Raw genomic sequence first — 16,122 nt, 5'->3', positions numbered from 1 at the left:
CTCTCTGACAGTGCGGCACTCCCTCAGTACTGACCATCTGACAGTGCTGCACTCCCTCATTACTGACCATCTGACAGTGCGGCACTCCCTCAGTACTGACCATCTGACAGTGCTGCACTCCCTGATCACTGACCCTCTGACAGTGCTGCACTCCCTCAGTACTGACCCTCTGACAGTGCGGCACTCCCTCAGTAATGACCCTCTGACAGTGCGGCTTTCCCTCAGTACTGACCCTCTGACAGTGCGGCACTCCCTCAGTTCTGTCCCTCTGACAGTGCAGGCACTCCCTCTGTACTGACCCTCTGACAGTGCAGGCACTCCCTCTGTACTGACCCTCTGACAGTGCAGCACTCCCTCAGTACTGACCCTCTGTCAGTGTGGCACTCCCTCAGTACTGACCCTCTGACAACCAAAGTCTTTCAGTACTGACCCTGCAACAGTGCAGCATTCCCTGTGTATTTAGCCTCGAATAGTGCATTTCCACCCCACTACTGACACTCGGACATTGCAGCAATCCTACAGTACAAACCCACAACATTGTGGCCCTCCATTAGTACTGATCCTCTGACAGTGCGGCATTTACTCATTACTGACCCTCTGACAGTGTGGCACTCCTTCAGTACTGAACCGCTGGTGGTGCATATTCCATCAGTCGTGATCCTCAAACAGTGTGGCATTTGGCCCTCTGTCAGTGTGGCACTGTGTCAAAACTGACCCTGGAGTAGTGTAACACAGCCTTAGTACTGACCCTCTGCCAGTGCGGCACTATGTCAGTACTGACCCTCTGACAGTGCGGCACTCCCTCAGTACTGACCTTCCAACAATACAGCGCACCCTCGGTACCTACCCTCTGACTGTACGGCACTGCCTCAGTACTGTCCCGCTGACAGTGCAGCGCTCTCTCAATCCTGACCTTATAACAGTGCAGCATTCCCTTGTCTTATTCCAGGAATGGCGTGGTACTCCCACGATGCAGACCCTCTGATAGTGTGGCACTCCCTCAGTACTGACCCTCTCAGAGTGCTGCACTCCCTCAGTACTGACCCTCTGACTGTGCATCACTCCCTCAGCACTGACCCTCTGACAGTGTGGTACTCCCTCAGCACTGACCCTCTGACAGTGTGGTACTCCATCAACACTGACCCTCTGACAGTGCGACACTCCCTCATTACTGACCCTCTGACAGTGCGGCGTTCCCTCAGTACTGACCTTCTCACAGTGCGACACTCCCTCAGTACTGACCCTCTGACAGTGGGCACTCCCTCAGTACTGACCCTCTGATAGTACAGCACTCCCTCAGTACTGACCCTCTGACAGTGCAGGCACTCCCTCAGTACCTACCCTCTGACAGTGCGGCGCTCCCTCAGTACTGACCCTCTGACAGTGTGTCACTCCCTGAGTTCTGACCCTCTGACAGTGCTGCACTCCCTCAGGACTGACCCTCTGACAGTGCAGGCACTCCCTTTTTACTAAGTCTCTGACAGTGCAGCGCTCTGAAGCTTCTGAAGCTATCACTGACCCCCCTCTATTTATTTCAGAGCCCCCTTCCCCTCCCCCATTTCTGAAGAAGGGTCCCGACCCGAAACGTCAACTTTCCCGCTCCTCTGATGCTGCCTGGCCTGCTGTGTTCATCCAGCTCTACAGTGTGTTATCTCAGCCTCTCACTCTGTCGGTCAGTACTGATCGTCTCACACTGCCGGACTCTGCGGGGGCATCTTCCGTGGAGTTTTGTTTGCGAAGTTGACCCCGTTGGGCTCGAACTTTTGCTCACAACTTACGATTTGCGAGTTTGCTTGTGTTTATCCCGCACTCTTGTGAGAGGCTTGTGAGACAGGATTTCAATCCCTCAGCTCGTCACGAAGACTTCGTCGAGCGGCAAAGATATTTCACTCGGTCCGCGTGTGAGTGACTACTCCCAGCACCAGCTCATTCATTCCCCACCACCCCTTCCAGGAATGTCCGTCCTTACCAGCATGGGCTCCAGCTGCAGCGAGGAGAGACAACGCAGTCAAATGCAGAATCATCGTGCCTCTCTTCGAACTCTCCATTCTCCAAACTGTGACCGGCAGTACCAGGGGCGACACTGGGAACTTCCACCAGGAGAGACACTTGGAGCCGCACTAGCAGGTACAGGAATACCTGGAATTTCCCAGAGCGAAGTACACCAGGACTTACAAACAGGGAACTACACTATGAGAGCTACACTGGAAATTAACACTAGAAATCACACGGCAAACCAAAACCGGGTACTAAGCAAGATATACAATTTGGAACAGCAGCACCAGGGACTACACAGGGAACTACGCCAGGAGACACACTGGAAACTACATCTGCAACTACACCAGGATCGACACCGGGAGTCCTACAGTGATGACCCGTGCACCTGAATACCTGCTGCCTGGTCGTGAGCAGCAGCCCGAGGGAAACCCTTCCAGGGCGTCAGTGTGTCTGAAGTAACCAGCCTCAAGGCACTCACTTCCTCCAAGTGCGACCAGGTCTCCGAGTAGAGACTTCACCAGCACAGGAAACAGGGAGGGGAGGCTACTCATCCTGACCTAAAGCCCATCAAAACATCAGTTCTCTGTGACTTCCCCATTGGCGGGTGACATCAGTCCGCGGAGAGATGTATGCAACATTAACATCTGGCCGGAGAAGGGAGAACGGAGTCAGTGACAGTAGCTTCCTGTGATATCTTGCCAATAGAATACCGAAAAAGGATTGCTACATGCCCAAGGAACGACAACAACGGGTCCTCGTTCACTCATCAAAGCCTCAGTGGTTTTACTGGAGTGCTCTTTCGTGGCTCTCCCCATCACCGACTCTGGCACTGTTCGCCTGAAAGAATTCATTCCGAAAATAAAGTGTTTTCTGTTTAAATTCTAAAAATAAAGCAAACAACTGCGGATACTGAAGACCTGTAACAAAAACGGAAATTACAAGGGAAACTCAGCAGTGCCCAAGCGAAGCTCAGAACAATTCGGGAAGAAGTAAGGTCTCGTTTTCTGCTCGGAGCCTTCGGGACTCAACATCGAGTTCAATAATTTTAGGGTGCGAACACCACCTTCTATGTCCTTTAGCTACTAGCACGCTGTCATATCATGCACAGCCAATGAACTTTCACTCATTTCTAGTCCCCATGATCATTTCTTTCTTTATTCCGGGCTTACTATAAATCATCCCTTTGTCTGCCAAACTTTCTTTCTCTCTCTCTCTGGACTCTGTCTTCACCTATTCTCCTGCACCACATAATCAGCATTAATCCTACCTTTTCCTAGCTACTATCAGTTCTGAAGAAGGGTAACTGGATTCCAAACTTTACTTTTTCTCCATAGATCCTGCCAGGCCTGCTGAGTTTCCCTAGCAATTTCTGTCTTGTTTTCAGATTTCAAGCATCCGTAATTCTTTGGGGTTTTTTTGATGAAAGTAATGTGTGCATTTTTGCATAACTTTATGGTATAAATTATAGTTTTAAAAAGTCAAGATATTTATTTTGAAGATTGTAATTTTTGCCATTAATATATAGATTCATTTCATGTGTTTTGTTTATAATGTATTCTAACAGAGATATCTGGCAATTTGTCAAGTATTTGTTTTGTAAATGTGGTACCCAATTGTGTTTACTTTAGGCGCAAGATTATTCAGGTATGAAAGCTTAGTGATCCCTCAACTGTACTAAGTGTGAATCGCACTCTGTCTGTCACTCCTGGGAGCCCGTTCCAATATTAATGTTCAGTTGCACAACTTCCTGTAGTTGTTACATCCTTATCGCCACTCCTCACTCAGTTACTCCTGCACCCCTCATTCCTCAATTTCTCAGACCTGAACCCCTCGCTCCTGTTCTCCCCATTCCTGCACCCTTGACTCCATACCCTTCAATGCTGTACCCCTCCACTCCACACCCCTCACAGCTGCACCTTCAACTCCATATCACCCGCTGCTTCACCCCTCACAGCTGCACCCTCAACTCCATAACCCCCGCTGCTTCACCCCTTGCTGTCACACCTCCTCCTTCACATTCTTCAGTCTTACATCTGTCAATCCTGTACCATTCACTACCATATCCCTCATTACTGACCCATCACTGCTGCACCCCTGTCTCCTGCACCCCTCACATTTAGACAGGTACATGGATAGGATGGGTATGGAGGGATATGGACCAAATGCAGGCAAAAGAGTCTACTTTAATTGTGAAAACTGGGCAGCATGGACAAGTTGGGCCATGTTTCCAAGCTGTGGATCTCCACAACTCTATGATGCTCACCACTTCATCCCTCATTCCTTTACCACTCAATGCTTCACTCCTCATACCTGAATCTCTCACTTCTGTACCTCTCATTCTTTCATCTCATTCCACCCGAGTCCTCCATCCTCACTTCTGCAGCTCTACCCTCCCCCACTCCCCGCACTATTCCACCTTCACTGCACCCTTCATTACCTCCACCTTTCATTTCTGCACCCCTCCCTTTGGACCCATCACTGCCGTAGCCCTCACTTCTGAACCCTTCACTTCCCCATCTTTCATTCATAGAATCCCAACAGTGTGGAAACAGGTCATTCATCCCATGGAGTCCACACTGACACTCTGAAAAGCATCTCACCCAAATCCCCTTCCCCCACCTAATTCCTATAACCTTGCATTTCCCATTGCTAATCCACTTTAGCTACACATCTCTGGGCACTATGAGCAATTTAGTATGGCCAATCCACCTAAACTGTACAGCTTTGGACTGTTGGAGGAAACCAGAGCACCCAGAGGAAACCCATGCAAACACAAGGAGAATGTGTAAATTCCACAGGGATAGTTGCCAGAGGGTGGAATCGAACCTGCTACCCACTGTGCCCCTGTGTTTCCCTCAAGCAGTCATTATATCCTCAATCCTTGATCCCTCACTCTTGCAATACTCACTTCTCAAACACTCACCACTCAATGCTGTATACCTCACCTCCACTCCTGCTTCCTCCAACTCTCACACTTCGTCCCTCACTCCTCCACCCTTCATTCAGAAAACCAGGATTCCTGCACCTTTCACTCCATTGCACCTCACTCCTGAATATCTCATTCCCATACTCAGTGTGGCTTTGGATGCTCACAGATTGTCAAGTGGGAACTTGGTAAGTAAAAGAGTCGGATGGGGAGAAGAAACGAATACTCATTCTCTTTTCTTTCTTTGCTTTTCCTACTATTTTGCAGCCTCCAACAATTGTCTGTTACTTTGGTACAGGGGAAAGAATTGATTGGTGGGTAACTGAATTTATCATGCTTATTCTAATTGAATTTAATTATTTTTAAAAAGTTTACAGTATGGCAGGCCAACTCAGCCAAAGGGAATGGACATCCTGCAATATGTGGGAAGTCATGGGTGTACCATATGTCCCAGACAAATGTGTCCACAGAAATGTAACCAGCTGCATAACCTTGATGTCTGAGCTTTGCAACTCCAGTGGTGGCTAGACTCACTGCCATGCGTCTTGAAGCAGTGAGCCATTTGCATAACATGGATATGGAGGTGGTCACACCACATGTTGGTGAAGTGTGGTCAAGTGGGAATCACCCTCACGAGTATCCAAAATGGAAAACTGATTAGCAGGCAGTGTTTAAGTTCCCTGAGTTGACCTTGTTTGCTAATTGCTTTTGGATACTGGTGAAGGCATTTGTCCCTCAGGAGAGTGCAACTATAGCCATGTCTATGGCACCACTTGTCACTCTGCTGTCTGCGAGAGGCTGAAAAAGTGGCCAAGAGTGATGGTGATAAAGACTTCCATACTCAGGGGATCAAGCAGGCATTTCTGAAGCAGTAAATGTGACTCCAGGATGGTTCCCACCGCCCCCACCCCCCAACCCAGTTTCCAGGCTCAAGAATGTCCCAGAACAGCTGCTGGGCATCCTTCTGGTAGATGGCAAACATCTAGAGGTTATGCTCTACATTGGTACCAATGAGATAGGTAGGAACAGAAATGAGGTCCTGAAAGAAGATTTTAGAAAGTTAGGAAGGAATTTTTTTAATAAAAAGAGGACATCAGGAGCAGTAATCTCACAATTACTTCCATTGTCACAAGCATAGGATTAGAAAGATGGATTAATTGAACACTTGGCTAGAGAATTAATGTAGGAGGGACAGAACAAGACAGCTCTGATGAACAGTCATCTAGACTCAAAATGTAAGCTTAAATTCTCTCCATGGATGCTGCTGAAGCAGCTGTGATTTCCAGGAATTTTTGTTTTCAGTACAGATTCCAGCATCTGCAGTAATTTGCTCCTACACTAGACATTAGGTATGTTCTAGGGCAGGAGGGGTATGTGCAAACTGGATGAGTTGGGACAGGACTGGGACTGTTTGTCTTGAAAGGAGATTTGCTACTGCTGAAAATGTTTTAATCTCACTCAAGGAACCTGAGGAATAACTCAAATTGAAAGGAGGCAATTAGTAACAGGATATAGACAAGTGGCAAGTGAATTTAAAGGGAGGTGATTTACAATCCAGCATCAACTAAGCTCAGAATGCAAAATAATGTAAAAAGGTTAATGGCACTCTACATCAATGCACACTGCATTCACAATCAGAGAAATGATTTAAATGCACATCTAGAGGTAAGTGAGTATGATCTAGTGTTATTGTGGAAATGTGGCTGCATAGTGACTGAGAATGGGAACTGAATATTTGAGAACATTCAGCAAAGAGCAATACAGCACAAAAACAGACTCTTTGGTCCAATCAGTCCACACTGAGCATAATCCCAAAATTAAACTATTCCCACCTGCCTCTGCTTGACTCATATCCTTCCAAACATTTCTTATTCATGTCGTAACCTAAAATCTTTTAAACATTGTAACTGTACCTACATTCACCATTTCCTCTGTAAGTTCATTCCACACATAGACCACTCTGAATAAGAAAATTGCCCCCATGTCTTTTTTAAATCTATCTCCTCTCACCTTAAAAATATGCCCCCTGTTCTTGAAAGCCTCACTCTAAGGAAAAGACACCTGTCATTCACCTTACCTACACCTCTCATGGTTTTATAAACCTCTATAAGGTCACTCCTCAAACTCTTACACTCCAGTACCAGCCTATCCAGCCTCTCCTTATAACTCAAACCTTCCACCCCCAGCAACATCCTGGTAAATCTCTTTTGAACCCTCTCCAGGTTAATGATAACCTTCCTTTTACAGTTCAACAATCAATAGACTACAACTGAAATCCCTCATTCCTGCAACCATTCGTATGAATTTCATCTGTACTTTTTGGCAACTGTTCATGCCCTTCCTAATGAATAAGTTTCATTTTTATTCATTCACAGAATATGGTCTTTACTGGCTGGGCTAGCATTCGTTGCCCATCCCTAGCTGGCCTTGAGTAGCTGGTAGTGAGCTGTCTTCTTGAACTGCTGCAGTCCATGTGCTGTAGTGTCTTGAATTAAAGGCAGTTCTTTGAACATTTTAGGTAAGTTTAGCAAAGCTTTGTATCTATTATAATTTATTCCTCTACCCGTAAAGCTCAGGATCAGAAATATTTAATTAACTGTTTTGTCAGCCTGCTTTGTCATGTTTGTATACAAATACCCTCAAGTTTCCCTGTTCTTGCATAGACTTTTAACTCAACAATTTCACTGTATTGGCTGTTTTTATTTATTGCAAAATAATCCATCCATTCATCCAGATTTTACAAGGAGTTGTAAGCCTCTCTCTCTCTGTTCACTGCAGGCAGTACACTGTTATCATTCCTCTCTCTGTCCATCTTCTGATACTGTCCATTCAGGCCCTTCTTGACCTGGCCTGTTATTTTCTGAAGCATCTGAAGCTTGAACAACCATTGTTGCCAACATCAAACTCTCTCTCTCCTTTTCCAGTGGTTTTACTTTCTCAATTTCCATTCCAGCTAAAAGTGTTGCAGAGATGACAATCTTCATACCAGAGCTAATGTGGTTGGAAGTTCATCTCAAGCTCAAGTTGTAAAGCTCAGACAGTTCCCAATTTCCACTTATCTCTGGTACTGGATGCTAAACAAGTCAAGATAGGTAATGATGAGGCAGAGCTGGGGCTTATCAGCAGACATTACGGAATATTGTATTTTCAGATGATGTTGCCAAGGGACAGCATGTAGTTGAGAAATAGGAACTGACCAAAGATAGATGCTCCTGGAACTACAATGTTAACAGTCCAGAAACCAGATGCTGCTTCCAAAAACCTAATACTAGTTCCTCACTTTATCCCAACCATTCAGATTGGATCTTTTAACGCACAATCTTGTTTATGACTCTGTTGAAACAGATCTAGTCATTCACCAGACTGCTGGATGTGAGATCTTGCTGTGTCTAAATTGGCTCTTGTGTTTCCCTGCAAGTAACCTCTTCAAAAAAGCATTTTATTAAGTGCAAAACACTCTGACACATCCAGAGGCTGTGAAAGATGTCACATAAATCATGTTAATTCTTTCTTTATTGATAAAAATTCCAAAAGCTGACCTTAGCATGGATCAGGAGTAGGGTCACTGCAATAAGCTTCTGAGCCGCAGGATAGGCTGAAGACTAAATTAAGCGAAGCTTTGTGTTCTGGGAAACAAACACATGGAACTAAACTGAGGGCGCAATAGGGCTCTTCAAAGTGCCCCCACAGTAGAATGGTGCTCCCTTCTGAGGTTAAACTGTGGCCTGTTGTGCAATGTTTTCACACCCTGGCTGACATACTGCACAGAAGCAGTAATGTACATCTTCAGATGGGAATGAAATAAATGCATTTGGAATTTTGCGCTCTTGTGGTTAATTACTCCCACATCATTACATTGGATCAAAGTTGAAATCACATTTGTGTCATAACAGGCTAGATGCGTTAATTACACTGGTCTGCCAGTGTTAAGTTTCTCTTCTATCTATAACATATAAAAAATACCAATGTTGGCTTCCCAATTTCCATCCTGTTCAATCTTGGTGGGATTGATCATTAAGCCATAAAATGATAGAGTGGTTACATCACAGGAGACCAGCTCTTTGTCCCACTCCCCTGCGCTCTCGCCCTGCAAACGTTTGCTCTACAAATGCTTAACTTTTTGAAAGCCGTGACTGAAAACTCCCCCATCACATGTTGAGGCACTGCACTCCAGATCCTCACTGCTCATGCTGCCATTGGTTTGTCTGTCAATTACCTTGAATCGGTGTCCTCTGGTTCCCAGTTCATCAGGCTTCTTTTACACTGCTCTGTCTAAGCCCCTCTTGATTCTGAACCCTTCCATTCTATCTCCTCTCAGGAGATCAGCCCTTCCTTCACCATACTGTCTACATAACTGAATCATTCAGCCCCAACAACATCCTGACTAAATCTTTTCTGTAACTTCTTTCAAACCTTCACAGCCGGCCTGGAGTGTGATATCCAGAATTGTACTTACTGCTCAGTTGGCTGTGTGGCTGGTTTGTGATGCAGATGATGCCAATATAATGCGTTGAGTTCCTGCACTGGCTGAGGTGACCGTAAAAGACTCTCCTTCTCAATCTCTCTCCTCACTTGAGGTGTGTTGATCTTTAGGTTAAACCACCACCAATCATCTAACTCTGATGAGAGAGCACCCCTATTGTCTTCTAAGACTGTAGCGATTTTACCTTTATTATAACTTCACTGTTTTTCCACACAAATCCTCCACTCAAAAGTCCAGGATCCCAGAAGACATTTCAAAATGCACCATCACCTTCAGCAATTTGTGCATTTATTGCACAGTTGGTTTTGCTAAAATGTGTGTTCCGGCAACCCAAATTGGCTGTAATGCCATTGGCGAATAGAGGAATGCAATTCCATTGGTGCACAGAGGAGTAGATCACATGATCGTTTCACGGGCTTTGTCATGAAGTGCTTTCTGAGAGAAATACGGTACAACCTCCTCCCCCATCAAGTCATCTTGACAATTTTTCAGGGTAAAGTGTTAAATTTACTTTTATTTCATTATTAGGTATGAATTAAATATTTATTTAAATTGTGCTATCCTTTGTGTTGGACTTCTGAGTGATCTTTGAGCAATTCTGAGCAATTTGTTTCTTTGGTGGTCTGCCCCTAACCCCACTTTTCCCGTAGGCCCTGGTATTTCTATAGCGCAATTTTCTATAACGCGACGTTGCACAGGAGCACAACTCTTACCTTATAGCAGAACTGGCTGTATACACCATCTTAGAAAAATAAGAAGTGATATTACCAAAACCTATAAGACTTTGAGGGGGTCTTGTCATAGTAGATGCTGTGACAATGTTTCCTGCATTCATCTGGTTCACTAAAGCCTCTTCAAGGAAGGAAATCTACCAACCCAGGTAGTCTGGCTCCTGTGTAGCCAACTCCAAAGCAATGTGTTCAACTCTTAACTGCCCACTGGGCACCTGGGATGAGCCAGAAATGCTGGTCTAGCTCATACCCCATGAAGAATTTAAGAGCAAGATCAGCTATGGTTGTATTGAGCAGGCTTAAAGGGCTGAATGGCCTACTTCTGTTCCTATGTAGCTTTCACTTTACTGCCGTCTGTGTGAGACCTCTCATGCCTGTCTGCTTCACTTCATTACCCCTCTAATTTGTACCCCTGGTTGTGGGTAAATCATCATAGGCTACCTTTAATCAGGCTACTTATTAAGAATTCACACAACAAAATACTGAAACAATTATTTAAACTTTATTTCAACATAGTAACCAAAATAAGATACCTTAAGCCTCACAACCCAACTTGGTTTTACCCGATTAATGGTGGACACAGTTACAATTCTAATCAACAGTGCCTACCTCTTGATGTATCCAGGTCTCAATCTTTGTGCAGTGTTGTTCTCTGGAGTTCTACTCCTGAGGAGTCCGGGAGATAAATTCTTATACAATTTTCCATACTTCAAGTTTTTGGTGCGACATTATTAATGGTCTTTTCGATTCTTTTATCCACAATATTGGCCACTCCTATGAAACCATCGAGTCTACAGCCTTCTTATTAGAAGTGACATCTTTGTTCCTTGTTACATTTAGCATTGATTGTCTGTTTGAAGACACAGCTTTCCTATCATTAACTTCTTAAATTCTTCTGCAGGGCAGTCAGTTGTCCTTGTGGTATAAAGGACCCAGTCATCAAGCAGATGAGAAAAACAGCTTTGTTTATCGAGCTTTGACTCCTGCTACACCCAGACATGGCTAATTGCTTCCAATTCCTGGATAACAACCTTTCTTTGTCCCTTAACGGTTTATTCCAGATGGAGTTAATGCTGCTTCTTTTGATCTATGAACAGTTATTAAAGTTCTCAAGTTTACACCATCAACCCTGAACTGTGGGATGGAAGGAAAGAGGGGTCTGCACTAATGTGTAGCACTATAGTGGTGATTTGGAAGGGGAGAGGGGATAGTGGGATGGTGCAGTTCAAGAAGGATGCAATAGGTAGTATAAGCTGTAATGTAGGGAGGGAAAGGGGAAATTTCCACATTGTATATATTGTGGGGCAATGCAGAAAAAGTTTGTAGCATCATCAGTCACTTCCACTAAAAAATAATTTAGATGTTAGAATCAACCATTAAAGAGATTACAGCTATACTCAGAAGAAAATCTTGTGATCATCGGGAAGAGTTGGCATAGTTTATGAAAAGGAAATCATGCTTAACTAATTGACTGGAGTTCTTTGAAGGCGTAATGTGTACTATGGATAAAGGGGAACCTGTAGATGCACTGTATTTGATTTCTGGAAGGCATTTGAAAAAGTGCCAGATTAAAGGTTACTGCAGAAAATAAAAGCTCTTTGTTGTAGGTGATGGCCTGGTAGTATTATTGCTGGACTTTTAATCCAGAAACCCAGATAACATTCTGGGGACCCAGGTTCAAATCCCACATTGGCAGATGGTGGAATTTGAATTGAATAAAAATATCTGGAATTAAGAATCTAATGATGACCATGAATCCATTGTTGATTGTTGGAAAAACTAATCTGGTTCACTAATGACCATTAGGGAAGGGAACTGCCATCCTTACCTGGTCTGGCCTACATGTGACTCCGGGCCCACAGTAATGTGGTTGACTCTGAACTGCCCTCTGGGCAATTAGGGATGGGCAATAAATGCTGCCTAGCCAGTAATGCCTACACCCCATTAATGAAAAAAAACCTATTAGCATGGATAGAAGATTGGCTAACAGAAACCGGAGAGTACCCACAAAGAATCATTGTCTGAGTATAGAATAGATGGATGGTGCAGAGGTCTGTGCTGGGGCATCAACATTGTACATTCCACATCAATATCCTACAAACCATACACAAAGGTATGGCAGCTAAATTCGCAGATGGCACTGAGGATAGTTAAGTTGAGAAGATATAGAGAAGTTGCAGATGAATATAGATAGAGTGAAGGAATGGGCAAAAATCTGGCAGATGGAGTACAATGTCGAAAAGTGTGATGCGGTTCGCTTTGGTAGGAAGAATTATAAAGCAGAATATGACTTAAATGGAGAAGTACTGTAGAATTCTGAGGTGCAGGGTGATTTAAGTGGTCTAGTGCATGAGTCACAAAACCTTAGCATGCAGTCACAGCAGGCAATTGAGAAGTCTAATGGGATATTGTCTCTATTACAAAAAGAATTGAACATAAAAGTAAGGATGTTGTTCTTCAATTGTACAAGGCACTGGTGAGACCACATCTTGAATTTTGTGTGCAGGTTTGGTCTCCAATTTTAAGGAAAGATGTCAATGCATTGGAGGCTCGTTCAAAGAACCAGCTTGATACCTGGGATGAGTGGGTTGTCTTATGAAGTGGCATTGGACAAGCTTGGGCTTGTTCCAATGGAGCTTAGAAGAAATCAGGGGTGACTTTCTTGAGCTTCATAAGATCCTGAATGCTCTTGACAGTGTGGATCAGTCAGAACCAGGGTCCAGTTTTAAAATTAGGGGCACACTTTAGATAAGAGATTAAGTCTTGTCTTTCTATTCAGTGGTTTTGTGACTTTGGCATTCTATGTCTCAGAAGGTGTAAGAGGTGGGGTTATTGAATATTTTTAAGACAGAGGCAGATAGGTTTCTTGACAGACAGAGGAATGAAAGGTGATTGGCCATAGATGGGGGCATGGAATTTGTAACACAGACAGATCAGCCATGACTTCATTAAATGATAGAGCAGGGTCAGGCAACCAAATAATCTACTTCTGCTCATATAAGAAATGTGGGATAGGAAGTAGCCATTTCTGGGAATTGTGTCCTCGCAGTTGGCATCACAGTAAAGCAATCGGGGAAAGATGTCCTCTGCCACCTCCTCTTTTCCCCTCATATCATTCTCACGCTCAATTTTCCTCCCCTGGTCCGTCCCACTCTACACTCCCTCCATCCGCTACCCACACCTAATCTCCCCTCCCCATCCTCTCCTAGTCCTTCCCAGCTGCACGTACAATGGGATCAGAATGAAAACATTGACGGATTTCCCACAGGGCTTTGCTACCATTCCAGAGAGTGATGGTGTTCCCAGGGATAACACAGGATCTATCTGTTGAAGTGGAGGATGAGAATTTGGTGTCAGACACAACCACACACCTGGCTTCTTTATTTGATGTTGCAAAATCACAAGTAAAAAGATAGAATAACAAAGAGAAATTACACAAAAGAGGCACTGTACAGAGGTGAGGATAAAACTGAAAATTATGACTGACATTCTTGACAAATCTTAAGATATTATAATTGCCAGCTTCAAACAATTATGCCCTCAGATCATTAATCCTCTCAATCATTAAATCTTCCACATCCCCTCCAAGAATGAAGGGGGATCTCATAGAAGTATTTAAAACCCTGATGAGACTGGACAGGCTAGATGCTGGAAGAATGTTCCTGCTGTTGGGGAAGTCCAGAACTAGCAGTCACAGTCTAACAATAAGGGGTAAACCATTCAGGATTGAGGTGAGGAAAAAAATTTTCACTCAACGAGTTGTGAACCTGTGAAATTCTCTCCCACTGGAAACCGTTGAGGCCACTTCATTAGATATATTTGAGAGTAAACTGGATGTGGCCCTTATGGCTAAAGGGATGAAGGGATATGTGGAGAAGGCTGGAATGGGATACTGAGATTGCACAATCAACCATGACCATATTGAATGATGGTGAAGAATCGAAGGGCTGAATGGCCTATACCTGCACCTATTGTCTATGTTTCTTTGTTCATATGTCAAACAAGTCTTAACACCTCACTTCTCTCCTCCCTACCGGAGCCTTAACTCTTGCCTCTGAGCATTAATTTCCCTCCAAGGATTAATCTGACTACAGCAATAACCCTCCCAGGCAAGCATTAATCTACTTCCAAGAATTAATCCATTTGGAATGTTAATTCTCCCATCGAATCTCCCATCATTCAAGAATTAAATGTCCCTCCGATTATTAATCTCTATGAGCATTTAGGTCAGCTCAAAGCATTAATCTACTTCTGACCACTTTAAAGATCCCCACACAAGCATTAAAATTCACCAAGTATTGACCCTCACCCTTGATCATTAACTCCCTCCAAGCAACAACCAGTCTGAGTATTGATACACTCTAGGCTTAGGAAGCTTCCTCAGAGTATTAAATCCCCTTTTTGAGCTTTATCCTTCAGAGGATTAATGCGTCTGGAGCATTAATCTCACCCCCACCCCAACTCCACTGAGGATTATTTTGTTCTGAGCATTAAAACCCCACCTGTCCTCACATTAAAATTTGCTCAAGCGCTAACCCATTCTGCTAACCTTGAACAAAGAGCATTAGTCTACTCCCAAGTGCTAAGGTGCCCCAGAATATATTATAGATTAAAGTACAATATCGATTTACAAATATATTATTGCTAATTATGTTGAAAGTCTCATGTACGGTCCCGATTCTGTTATAAGAACATAGTAAGTGTGAGGTCATCCATTTTGGTAGGAATAACAGCAAAATGGACTATGTTTTAAATGGTAAAAAATTGCAGCACGCTGTTGTGCAGAGAGACTTGGGTGTCCTTGTGCATGAATCACTAAAAGTAGGATTGCAGGTGCAGCAGGTAATTAAAAAGGCAAATGGAATTTTGTCTGTCATTGCTAGAGGGATGGAGTTTAAAAACAGGGAGGCTATGCTGCAGCTGTATAGGGTCCTGGTGAGGCCACACCTGGAGAACTGTGTGCAGTTTTGGTCTCCTTACTTGAGAAGAGATATACTAGCACTGGAGGGGGTGCAGAGGAGATTCACTCGGTTGATTCCAGAGTTGAGAGGGTTGGATTATGAGGAAAGATTGAGTAGATTGGGATTATACTCATTGGAATTCAGAAGAATGAGGGGAGTTCTTATAGAAACATATAAGATTATGAAGGGAATAGATAAGGTGGAGCAGGGCGGTTGTTTCCGCTAGCAGGTGAAACTAGGACTAGGGGGCATAGCATCAAAATAAAGGGAATCAGATGTAGGACTGAGGTCAGGAGGAACTTCTTCACCCAAAGGGTTGTGAATCTGTGGAATTCCCTGCCCAGTGAAGTGGTTGAAGCTATCTTGCTGAATGTTTTTGAGGCAAGGCTAGATCAATTTTTGAACAGTAAAGGAATTAAGGGTTATGGTGAGCGGGCGGGTAAGTGGAGCTGAGTCTCAAAAAGATCACCCATGATTTTATTAAATGGCGGGGCAAGCTCGAGGGGCCAGATGGCCTACTCCTGCTCCTAGTTCTTATGTTCTTATAAGGCCATTCTGTGCCAATTTCCCACTTGTGTTTGGTATCTCAGTTTTATATGAGGCATGAGACTGGACTTGTATTCAACGGAATGTTGCTGACCCATGTCAGACCCAGCTGAGAGAGCAGTGCCCACTCACTCTGTTGATGTTGGGTTCTCTTGCTCCTTATTGCTTATTCTCGCAGCTCTTGAGCATCTGCAGCCAATAAGGCAGGAATACACAGGGCAGGGAGAGTGTGGACAGGACTTACCCATCCACTGGATCATGAAAGGCTCAGAGGGCACCTTTGGCTAGTCCGATCAGACTCATGGAAAGAGCATTGAGTGGATCAGCTGATCACAGAGCTTGCATGAGGTCTCTTTTTGGGTGTCACTGGATAGGCCGGTCCCAAGAATCAACCATATGGCTGTGGGTTTGGAGTCACATATAGGGGAAAAGATGACAGAATTCCTTACTGACTTGGCATAAGTCAACCAAATCAGT

The 16,122-nt window shown here is 44.2% G+C and overlaps 1 protein-coding gene across 1 annotated transcript in view; it reads right to left on the bottom strand.

Annotated features, from left to right (window-relative positions):
* Positions 1 to 16,122, bottom strand: part of LOC109923802 — a 46,681-nt gene that overhangs the window by 13,617 nt on the left and 16,942 nt on the right. Inside the window, exons 9-10 of the mRNA XM_048616469.1 lie at positions 2,709 to 2,835; positions 1,970 to 2,120 (exon numbers count right to left, since the gene is read on the bottom strand). Coding sequence (XP_048472426.1) covers positions 1,970 to 2,120; positions 2,709 to 2,835 — 278 coding nt within the window. The remainder of the gene's footprint in view (positions 1 to 1,969; positions 2,121 to 2,708; positions 2,836 to 16,122) is intronic.

Source organism: Rhincodon typus, chromosome 35, assembly GCF_021869965.1.
Source record: "Rhincodon typus isolate 14 chromosome 35, sRhiTyp1.1, whole genome shotgun sequence".
Classification (NCBI taxonomy): Eukaryota; Metazoa; Chordata; class Chondrichthyes; order Orectolobiformes; family Rhincodontidae; genus Rhincodon; species Rhincodon typus.
Note: the sequence above shows the minus strand (reverse complement) of the source record. Positions and strands in the feature narration are given on the sequence as shown.